The 12,146-nt window shown below is 38.3% G+C and overlaps 1 protein-coding gene across 1 annotated transcript in view; it reads left to right on the forward strand.

Moving 5' to 3' along the window:
* Nucleotides 1-219: 219 nt before the first annotated feature.
* Nucleotides 220-12,146, forward strand: part of lamb3 (laminin subunit beta 3) — a gene marked incomplete at its 5' end in the record, with an annotated part of 27,672 nt that continues 15,745 nt past the window's right edge. The window contains 11 exon segments of the mRNA XM_014033826.1: nt 220-325; nt 2,035-2,108; nt 2,332-2,520; nt 2,932-2,995; nt 3,079-3,266; nt 3,847-3,967; nt 4,625-4,813; nt 4,891-5,046; nt 8,155-8,348; nt 9,619-9,715; nt 11,239-11,608. Of these exon segments, the coding sequence (XP_013889280.1) occupies nt 220-325; nt 2,035-2,108; nt 2,332-2,520; nt 2,932-2,995; nt 3,079-3,266; nt 3,847-3,967; nt 4,625-4,813; nt 4,891-5,046; nt 8,155-8,348; nt 9,619-9,715; nt 11,239-11,608 (1,748 nt within the window).

Raw genomic sequence — 12,146 nt, forward strand, 5'->3', positions numbered from 1 at the left:
CCTCCTAGCTGATAGTCAGAGCAAAATTTTAAGTCATGAGATCGAAGAAAGTACAAACACTGCCCCAGCAGTGAAGCATGGTGTTAGCAGCATTATGATGTGTGGGTATTTTCCAGCAAAAGAAAGAACTCTGATATAGGACTGATGTAAAACACAGATCTGAGGAAGGCTACAAAAATCCTTTTCTGTAACAAGATTTATTTTTCCTCTGACTCACAGATAAGGATGAAGTGCTGCCCATGTGACTCCAAAGGTCAGCTGGCCCATCCAGTCCAGGACGTCCTGGCAACATCTGGACCAGACAGATGGTGGCAGTCCAAGAAAGGTGAGATTTATTACTTTACCACCATATCCAGAAATMAACTGAAGGCCAAGCATTTCTTGAAAGAATGCATATCGCCTGCAGGCTTCCATGCCAGGGTTTTACACTAAAATCATCTTGRGCTGAAAAATGGTAGAGTTGTAACTGTTTTAGTCAAACCTTGGAAAAAGCATTTTTCTCAGTTGTATGTAGTAATGATATATCTGGCATGATTTGTTAGCTCTTGTATCAGAATCAGTTTATGTGTCATTGTACAGAGCACAACAAAACGTGTTTCAGCTTGGTCCCATCCAAGAGAGACAAAACAAAACATACATGAGGGGGCAGAGCCTGAGACAGCAGCCAATGACAGGCACTGCCTTGCATTAAAGAAAAACAAGAAATAGCAAACATGAGAGGAAGATGAGGGATAAACAAAAACAGACGTATCTCACTGTGTCCATACAAAGACACAATATGAGTTTGCAAAAAAATAACCTCTGCGTAGAGCACATTTAAGCCAGCAAAAACTGTGAATTTTATGTTAAGAATGATGCTCAGCTACGACCACAACAAATTTTAATTCAGTATCTGTAAGCCTTAATGAGTTCCAACCATTTTTATATTGATTAAAGTCAATACCTTTTGGAGTCAACCCACTTCACAGCTCCCTCTTTTGTATATGTGCATACAAAAAATACATTTTAAAAGATTTACTAACATCAGTACAGTGATTCACCCATAACGAGAAACACACCCAGTCATACAGGCAACACATTATCATCAGTGTGCATTGCCAATGCAATGCACACTGTTGTGATTCGTTTCTCATCCAAGTCATCTCCACTTTGGCATGCTTCTCCTCCTGCAAACTTTGTCCTAGAGTTGCCATTGTAATTTATATTTGCAAAGCTCCTGTGCCAAATGATGGCTATGTCTTTTGGTGCCTGTACAACTTATAGTTTTTGAAATATTAATGTTTAATAATTTATAATGGGAGTCAATGGAGCCTTGTATTYGTCCYYTACTGCCCCCTGCTGTATCTACTCAGTACTGCACCTTAGTTTAATAACATTTAATTTCAATACTTCAGGGTTTACAATACTAATATGATTGTATTTTGATGTTTTACTATAATATTGTCCTAATATTGCTTTATTGTTGTAATATTTTTCAAATTAGTGACAACCATTACAGTGGCAATATGGCCGCTTTCTGCATACATACAAACCAAACCCTGGCCTCGTTCTAATGGTCTCATGGTTACTGCCATGGGCTTTCATGTGGGAGATCAAGGGTTTGAAACCCAGCAACAGCAACTTTAACAGAAAATCTCTACAAACTTCATATTTTCACACAATTACCCTTATTACAAACACCTGCTGACTTGACAAGCATAAGCTGGTATAGAAAACACATTTGAACTTGATCACAGTTCATTCTGCAAGTCCACTGCTGCAGGCAAAGCCATGCTGCAGTGACATGCTACAAGGCAATGCACACTTGTTTTTGCACCGTAAAAACCCATGTCTAGTTTCCTTTGCTTCTCAACAGTGTGCATTTATCAACATTGGAATTATTTTCCACACTTTCTGTCAGTCAAARAATTTTCCAGGTATTTTAGAACAGGGCACTACAACCAGAGAGATAAAATCAATAGAAATAATAAGGATTTTGCACATTGACATTGACACATTGACCAGCCCTGATGATGGTGTTTGTTTGTCCTGTAGGAGTAAATCCAGTCACTCTCCAGTTTGACCTCAATAACTTGTTCCAGCTTGACAACCTCGTGCTCRACTTTAAGGTATGGCATGGTAAAAATTCAATGAGATTGATATTATTATTTACTGTTTGTGTACATGAAATGTACTGCTTGTGTTACACAGAGACGTCACAAATTCGAAAACCTAATCCGATTAGTAGTTACAAAGAAACATTGTATTCTGCATATACTACTATTACATCCATGTTTTGACACCTTTTCTTTGGACGCCGATGGGCAAACCCTMTGCCTGTTGTCTCTGTAGGGTCCTCGTCCCCAAGCCTTCGTGATAGAGAGGTCTGTGGACAACAGTCGAACGTGGGAGCCTGCTCTCTACTTCGCCACAGACTGTCAGAAAGCCTTTCCAGGTGTTCCAACAACAGTACCTCTTACTCTGGACCAGACGTACTGCCACACCCTACGCCGTCACCCTGACGCGTACAAAGATGAGAGGGTAAGGACAAACAGCTGTCTTTCTACACCTGCTGGGTAGGATTTTAAGCAAGTTCAACAAGAAATCCCAGGTATTATGAAACTGTTCTGGTGTTACTTTGACTCAGACTTTCTAGACAAAAAACACCTCTTTTTATTATTATTTTAGTTTACCAGGAGAAAAARTGAAGTATGTAAATAAAGGATTCATGTAAAGATAAAAGTCCAGAGAGAGGCCAGTGAATGTAAAAATACTTTTAATGTGAAGTCACCAGAAAGARAGGGTGGACAAAGACAATAACAAACAAACTAAATCCAGGAAAAATACAATAAGTCAAAGTATTAGASTTTTGTGACAAATTAGAAAACAGAGCTGTAAGATGTGTGTGCACAAGACAAGCTAACAAAAAAAAAAAACCCTTCTTGTCCACAGATTGAGTTCAGTCCACTGCGTCAGTATTTGTCTGTTCCGGCTCCAAACGGCCAAAAACGTGAAGGTATGTGTCATTAACTACTTCATGATTCAAAGTAAAGTCCAGTTCAAGTCTGCAGCTGACTGACTGAAATCTTTCATCACCAGTGAAGTCTGGGTTCACAAGTCTCCGGCTCAGGCTGACTGAGCTGGGCGAGGTGCCCCACCAACCAGGGAGGTCTCTCAGCAGATTTTACGCCCTGCAGGAAATGAAGGTGATGGGCAGCTGTATGTGCCATGGTCACGCAAACCGCTGTCTGCCAGAAGAAGAAGACAATGGMTTCAACACTATCCAGGTACAGATCTGCAAAAACTGTTACTTGAATTTGGTTCTGTCAAAACTCCAGTTTTTATGTGAGAAGAAATGTGTCAGAAAGACAGAGCATCTTGAGTRAATAAGAAGAGAATACAAGAGTTTCATCTGAACTAATGATCAAAAATTAGGAGAAAAATGAAGACCTAGCATTTCTTGAAGGAATATATGTCACCCGCCATCTTTGATGCCGAAGTTTTAGCCTTAAAATCATATAAAAGACATGAAAGAGCTGTGGCCATTTCAGTCAAACCTTTTCAATGAGATTTGGACCATCTCAGGTGATACTGAAAGTGCATTGTTGCAGTTAGTACCATGCCAAATTWTATCTCAACATAATAAACATAATAACATACAACAATCAGCATAATAAAATCTGCTGAGTTARAGCAATTTTTGTGTAGGATTACTTTGTTCTGACATTTTGAATCAGGATAACTTCAATAATTTATAGATCCAATGATTACGATGGGTTTTCAGATCCAAGTCTTACGGCAGTGGYACGAATATTCACTTTTGTTTTGGTCGCTGTGGCTGAGTGGAGAAATCTCATGTCTCAACAGGTGAACCCTCAGTGTGACTGCAGGCACCACACAGCTGGTACAAACTGTGAGCGCTGRGCTGAACTCTACAATGATCTGCCCTGGAGACCTGCAGAGGAAGGAAACACTCACACATGCAAACGTAAAATCATCTCTACCTTCACTCAAGTACATGCAAATATCTCAACTCAAAAAATAGATCATAGCTCTACCAAAGATGAACAAATCTGCAGAGTAGTTGGCATGAATGAAGTGTGGACATTTTACTCACAGGCAAGGAGGTGTTGAAGCACACAAAAAATGTACAACAGATTCAGTGTCTCAGTGATTTTACTGAGAAAAGCTAAAATGTTTGTTGTTAAAGCTAAAACAATTGAAACACTAGCTACAAGTAGCAAAACACTAGCTCAAAGTACAATGTGTTTAAGACAATTGGAGTTTGTTTATCACTTTAAACTTCTGGCTACTTGTGAAGCTTTTTGATGCTTTCACAAACATTTTGCTACTTTTACCTTCTAGTCAGCTTCTTCTTACTTTATACTTCTTTTGTCAGCCTTTTGATACTTTCAACTTTTAGCTATTTGCTACTTCTAACTTGTGTTTTGAAGCTTTTAGTTTCCTGTTACTACGTGGGTATTTTCATCTAGCATTTTGCTCTACTTTGTGTCTTTCTGCCATCAACATTCACACAGTATTGTTGTAAAAAATGTTATTCTTGCAGTTGTTGTTGTCTGTATTTTTAGATACGTTTTGGTTTCTGTGCGTATGTGAACTGATTTAATCTCTATCATGTTCTCAGGCTGTGAGTGCAACAACCATGCCCAGCGCTGTCACTTTGACCCAGAGGTATATGAGGCCAGTGGGAGAACGAGTGGAGGGGTATGTGAGAGTTGTATGCACCACACTACAGGGCCAAAGTGTGACCGGTGTGCCCCAGGCTACCAGCCAAACCCTCGCAGCCGAATGGACCAATCTGATGCATGCATACGTAAGCAGAAAAAACAAAAATTGCAACGTCCCAAAATCCCATTCACGACACTTATAGTGCACGTCTTGTGGCCCCAGGATGTATTTGCGGAAGTGAAGGGACAGTGAATGGGGCCCAGTGTGAGGACAGCTCAGGCTCCTGTCAGTGCAAAGCGAATGTGGAGGGTCTCCGATGTGATCGCTGTAAGAGAGGACACTACGGCCTGAGCCAGTCCAACCCTTTGGGTTGCAGCAGTAAGTCATCAGAAGTGCATCTTTTACTGCATATAACACTGAAGACACACAGTGGTGGACAAAGCACACAACTCTAGTTCTTGAGTAAAAGTATTGATACTCAGGGTCAAATCTACTCAACTACAAGTAAAAGTTACTCGGTCAAAAATCTACTCAAGTTAAAGTACTGAAGTAATTACTTTTGAAAGTACTTAAGTATTTAAAAGTACATGCATTTAAAAATACTCAAGTATTCAAAAGTACAAATTAAATTTTCTGATTTCAGTACATTGCTGTATTGTTTTCAGAGTGATTTTACAGAACCTTGTAACTCTCAGACACCACCACTATGGACACACGGAACCACTCTGCTACAAATACAGCACCTGTAAAGACTTCAGCATAAAAATACAATAAAGTGAGCGGTGAGTTATCTGCGATGAACAGAGAAGACATTTAAACTGATAGGAACTATTTTTCAGTCCTAAAATCTCAAACATGGAGCTGAGATATGGTCATGTGGTGCTGGTTTCTTTACTCTCTTCAACCGTCTCCATTGCTGGGRTCTGTTTGAAATGAAGGTGGAGCTCAGCTCACGACTGTTAATAAAGACGATGTAATTCCAAATCTATCCTAGATGTGAGCTACYACTGTGATTGGTTCCCCTTGTAAGGAACATGGGGTGTGSCCAATTACAATTCAAGAAAGAAAAACAGCAACAGCTGATTACAAAAGTGAACCAAAATGTAACAAGTAACTAACAAGCTTCCTACAAATGTAGTAAAAAAAAGTACAATAAAAGTAAAAGTGCAATATTTGTCTTTGAATTGTAGTGGAGTGAAAGTCAMAAGTATCCCAAAACGTAATTACTCAAATAAAGTAAAGATACACAAAAAATGTACTAAAGTACAGTACTCAAGTAAAAGTACTCCTCTACTGTCCACTACTGCAGACACCTGATTATGTGATAAAATGGGAGAGAAAGTAAAGGATGTATACAGTTAAGCACTTTAGACATCTGAAAAAAAATCAGGACAACAGTCTCATTCAGAAGGTATGTGTGGCTGGTGTAATAAAAAATATGTGAGGCTTGCATTAGAATTTCATCAGGATATGTATTTATGTTTTATTAAGCAAAATGTGGCAAAATACCACAATTTATTTGAATATGAAACCAAATGTATGCCTAAAAAACTTCTATTTGGTACATTTTTTGCCCAAGGTTTCATTCCACACAAAAATCATGACCTGCAGATAGGTGGCAGTATAGAATCAGCATGGTTCTTATTCTATTCTGGCTCATTAATAGCCAGAAGAAGATGCAGCTGAACTTTAACTCTTTAAAAAATAAAAATAACTTTTAATGAACATTTAAAAATACATCTGACTGGGGGGAGTGAGTTTTTTTTTTTTAGTTTNTGCATGGCAGCCCCACCTGTGTCAGTGTGCCCCAGGGCAGCTGTGGCTACAGTGTAGTTTGCCATCATCAGTGTGTGAATGGGTGAYTGTCTGTTAGTGTAAAGCGCTTTGGGGTCCGGAGGGACTTGAAAAGTGCTCTGTAAGTTCAGTACAAAAATCATAACCTGCAGATAGGTGGCAGTATAGAATCAGCATGGTTCTTTTTCTATTCTGGCTCATTTATAGCCAGAAGAAGATGCAGCAGAACTTTAACTCTTTAAAAAATAAAAATAACTTTTAATGAACATTTAAAAATACGTCTGACTGGGGGGAGTGAGTTTATTTTTTTTAGTTTGTAGCTAAGGAAGTAAAGTAGAATCATGAAACAACAAACACCATGTGTTCTGTTGTTGGAATTGATAAAAAGTGTTTTTACTCAGAGGAAAATGGAGCAAAATAGAGGGGTAAACACAAGTTTTTACCCCCTTTTAGAAAAACTGGACAGCATCTGCTCTGCCTGCGAGTACTGATCTGCAGTACTTATACAAGTTTTGACAGCAACATGAGCCACACCTTACATATTATATAAGGTGTGGCTCAAGAATGCCAAATTTTATGTTTGGCATTCTTTACATCTCCCAACTGATAAAGAAATATGTCTGTATGCCTGCATACATGCAATAAACAAGTGTTCAGCAGTTATTATTAATTTTAAAGACATTTAAAAACAATCAAGCAAATAAAAGAAAAAAGACAGAAAAAATCCACCCTTGTTACATCTTTTCAAAAATATACAAGTGTGACTGATATGYATCTGAAAAACAGCCTAAACATATTGTAATAAGGGTAGGACAAGTTTCCATCTCTTAACAAAWGTTAGTTTTTATGGTCTCAACGAACAAGTAATTTACTCCATCRGGTATAGTACGCCCCATACCTTGTGGATTTATACATTTTATAAAGGAGGATCTGATTTTAACCATCCAACAGTTATATTTTAATGATGCAGTGAGTAATATTTTTAGGATGTATATTTCATCCCTAATAACGCTACAATAGGACTTTGTGGAATATTAAGTTTGCAAATTACTTTAAGGGCATCAACAGCTGCCTTCCAGAATTTGCTTAGTTTAGGTCACAACCAAACAATGTYGGTGATTAGTAATCTGTTCCACAATCAAAATCTGTTGACTTTCCATTTGAATTTTTTTCCAAGTYTTTGAGTTTGTAACAAGATGTGCTTCAGAGCATCTCTCTTACCAGGTATCTATTYATGAGTCATTGTTAATCGCTGCCCTCTTTTGTATGTTGAGCGTTTCATTTATTCATTGTTATGCAATATCATTTACTCTTTTTATTATCACAATATACRTTAGCCTGGTAAAAACCAGCCCCTTGTTCTTAGCTTTGCTTCATACAGAGGGTCTGGACCAATGAGGTATATTTACCTCATTTACCTTTATATTTGAGGTAAATATTCCTCATTGGTCTGGACTCTCAGCTATTAAGAAGCGATTGCTTGCTGGAGGCGTGGCCTCTGCTGAAGTAAAATGATTGGATCTGATTTATGGTTGGATATATTATATGTATGCATATACATATGTGTATGTATTTATATGTATATACAGTACTTGAGTATTTATACTTTTAGGAAAATAACCTGTTTTGTTGAACTACAATGAATGAAAGCTTCATGAGTTCCTGTAAACATTGACTTATCTTGCTCTACAGGATGTTCCTGTTCCCCGGATGGCTCCCTGTCAGATGTGTGTGACCTTCTGACCGGTCAGTGTCCCTGTCGCCCGCATTTCCATGGTCGCACCTGTGATGTGTGTTCGAAAGGCTACTGGAAACCAATGCTATCGAATCGCTGTGAGCCCTGTGGCTGTGAGCCCACCGGGTCGAACAGTGACACCTGCGACAAGGTAGGATCTGCAGCCTTGACCTCCAAACAAAGGTGTTAGGACCCAGCTCAGTCAGAGAAAGAGAAAAGATCACTGGTCCTGACTGAACTTGGCAGAACTCAGCTTACACAATCCACGTGAATATTATAAAACAAAAACAACTGCACTTCTATTCCTACCACTACTTTTTATTACTACTTACATCTAGTTGTCTTAGTTTTTTATCTTTTTTTATTAATTATGATCTGAATGTTCAGCTGTTTGAATATTTTGAGAAAAACCATGTTGATAATGTAGACTCGTGCATTGTTGGCTGTAAACTCATATTTCACTTACAGTTTCCTCCTCTCATTCTGGGTCAGACTATGGTTTTGGATCAGACTCTGGTTCTGGGTCAGACTCAGACTCTGGCTCCAACATGTAAGGCTGAATGGTGTAGTCTTCTGTTGTTGACATCTTTTAATTCAATGGTAAATAAAATGTTTCTGCAAGCTAGACATCATAACCTCCACTCTCAAATCGGAGTGGACCAGTCTGGAAGCAGGAGGTGGGCGGGGCTTGAAGCACCTTAAAGGAACAGTGACAAAACAAGCTGCTTTGAGACACATCAGAAAAGGGCTGATAGAGGAGCTGGTAAAGTTGGAATAAAGAGGAATTCAGACCAAAGCTTTGTAATTTCACTTTATAAAGACCCCAACTGAAGGATTTAAATGTGAAAAGGTTTGATTTAAAAGCAGGATATGTCTATTTTAAAGCTCACTTGATTAGTTGGCTGTACAATGCATAAAATAGAATATTCAACAATAAAATGCAGTTTGTTTGATGCATTTTGGTCAACCAATCTTTTATGTATCAACTGAGATTATTATATTTCATATAACATTATAAAATCCAAAAACCTGTATGGATAGTTATTTGGTATTCATGCTGTCTCTCAGTGGACGCTCTGAATCAGGTGTGTAAACATACTGAGATCATGMGGAAACTGGATAGCTGCTGAAGGTTATGAACTGAGCTTTAAAGCAAGTGGGTGGATAAATAAGCATGCACAACTTTTCAGTTTATTTTGTTTTAGAATTATTTAATCCTGCGTGTCGCTCCTCTCATTTAGTTTTACTAAGAAGAAATTTTGTTTAGGTATGTTATGATCAAACTCAAAATTTATTTAAATTGCAGGTTGTGAGAAGACACAGTAGAAAAAGAAAAAAGAGTTTGAATATTTTGTGACTCCTTGTATTTTTTTCTGTTTTGTATCAAAACTGGATCTTCAAGCTGTTTGTGTTTTTTGCAGCTGACAGGTCAGTGTGAGTGCAGACAAGGCTTTGGAGGCCGGACGTGTTCTGAGTGCCCAGACAACATGTATGGGAACCCTTTGATCAGCTGTCGGCGTGAGTCGTTTCTTCTTTAACTGCAACATGAAATTCCTTCATCTATCAGAGCAATTACACCATTTTTGTTTGTAGTTTCTTACTAATGCTTGTTTTAGAGTCTGACTACTTCAGCATATTTTAGCTATTTCAACTCATTCAGGTATTTTAACAATCTACTCATTCAAAACATCATGATACAATTTTGCTTTTTGTAACTATTGAACTTTTTGAATTATTTTTCATTTACAACTTTTTTCTTATGGAAAACACTTCAGGGCTGATTTATCAAAAGGTTTGCATGCGTAAGAAGATGTGTGCATTAATGTATTAACAGTGCACAGCGGATTGAGTCTGTCAAATGATCAAAACCACAGATGCAATCAATTTACCGTTTGCCGTGTGCAGAGTATATGATTATCAGAATGTGCAAAAATYCTGGGAGGAGGATGMGCATCATTCAGCACTGCAGAGAGACTGATCAAACCTGAAACTGATTGTGGTTGCTGTTTTTGTGTCGTATACATACATTGTTGTGGAAATATTTATTAAAAGGCAGAAACACGTGAAAAAGAAGATGCACTTTGTGAATGGTCGTCGTATGATTTTAATAAGSTTTGCAATTGCAAAGATGAGTCGCAGCGAGACCAGTCTGAATCAGAGTCTGGACACGCAGCAAAACTGAACAGCAGAGATACAGGACATGAGTTTTAKCATACGYGCYGAGCKCATGAACATCCAGTGAGGAAACGACAGGTCTCACAGTAGCTTAACTGAACAAGGACATGTTAAGAGACGATGGCGCCTCCAAAATCAGAACAGATAATAAGAAACTGTGGAAGTTATCAAAAAGATACAAGTAGAAATGTCAAGACAGAATGAACCTAATAATCAGGCAGAGAGGTGTAATTATTTTCTAGCACATACATTTGTCTCCTTTGAAAAGCCAGCTTTATTTGAGGGTGTATTCATACAGTTACAGGAAATGTTTGGTTGCAGTGATTGACTCAAAAGGTTGTGCAACAAAATATTAAGTTATGGGTCCCATCATTTCTGTCCAGGACTGTTTCACGAGTTTTATTTTATTTTATTTTATTTATTCTGTTGAAGCATGATTTAAAATCAATGTCTGACTTTCATTTGTTCGTTTTCAATGAAAGAATTGAAAAGATTTATTTATTTATTATTACTTTTGTCAGATTCTAGTTATTTCTGTGACCATTGTAGGTTTTTTCTTCATTAAARGAGGGGRGTGTGAATGTTWATGTACAGAGACCTGAGAAGATGTTGGTTGTGACTTGGCACTAAAAATGTACATTGAATTGAATTAACTTGAACTGTATTGAAAACTAGTATACACAAGGATCACTTTTTGTCTCACATGGGTCTGTTTCAGCTCCTTTAAAATTTTTCAGCACTGAATATTCACATTTTTTTTAAATTTTCACAGAAAATTTAATATTTCATAGTTAATTTTATAGTTTTTTCTCCTGTCTCAGAGCAACAATTTGCTGATTTTGATGACCTTGTCTGTTTCCCTGCAGCATGTCAGTGTGATGTGGAGGGAACCCTGCCAGGAGTGTGTGATAAGCAGACGGGTGTGTGTTTGTGTAAGCAGGGCATCACTGGGACTCGCTGTGACATGTGCGGTCCTGGACACTGTGACTCTTTCCCCACCTGTGAGCGCTGTCCCTCCTGCTTCTTTACCCTGGACCTCCAGAGAAAAAACATCAGCTTAGCTGCGGAGAAACTTTCTCTCAGGTCCCCCTCTGTTCCTGGAGGTGATGATGAGYATGTTGGACTTCGCATTCAGGCCCTTGAAGCTAGCCTGAATCTAATCAGGAATACTGTTTCCCGTCCGCCCAACACTGTTACACCCATTGACAACGCTCTTGTCCAGCTTGCCAAACTTAGGTAACTATACATCATTCATGTTTCTTCTATAAACAGTTCATTTCAGATGTTTACTGTCTGAAAAGACACATCAGACTGAACCTTTCCTGTTTTAGGTGGGCTAGAATGTGTTTGCCACATGCAAAGGTGTGTGTGTGATTGTGTACGCACGTGTGTGAAGCTGCTGTCTTCAGCGGCGCATGAGGCTGAGAGACATTTCCACAGTTACAAGTCTTTAATAAATGACTGTAAACACAGAGGAACTGATGAGTTTGGTAGAACTTAGAAAAATATTGATTAAARAGTTGATGTGAAGAAACYAGTCGCAGCGTTTCTGCCGCGGTGTGATTTATATTTTAMAATCATGAAGTTTCTCATTCAGATCAGCTGCATGGCTCCACTCTGAACTACAGTCAAATACCTGATCGTAATACAGAAAACAAACAAACAAATAAAAACCAGTCCAATTCTTCTTGTGGTTAGGTTAGCCTGCAGAACAGTTGACATTGTTCCACAAATTACGCACAACTTTACGCAGCAACAAATCTATTGTCTGCAT

This window comes from Austrofundulus limnaeus, unplaced genomic scaffold (assembly GCF_001266775.1).
Source record: "Austrofundulus limnaeus strain Quisiro unplaced genomic scaffold, Austrofundulus_limnaeus-1.0 Scaffold1860, whole genome shotgun sequence".
NCBI classification, from domain to species: Eukaryota; Metazoa; Chordata; class Actinopteri; order Cyprinodontiformes; family Rivulidae; genus Austrofundulus; species Austrofundulus limnaeus.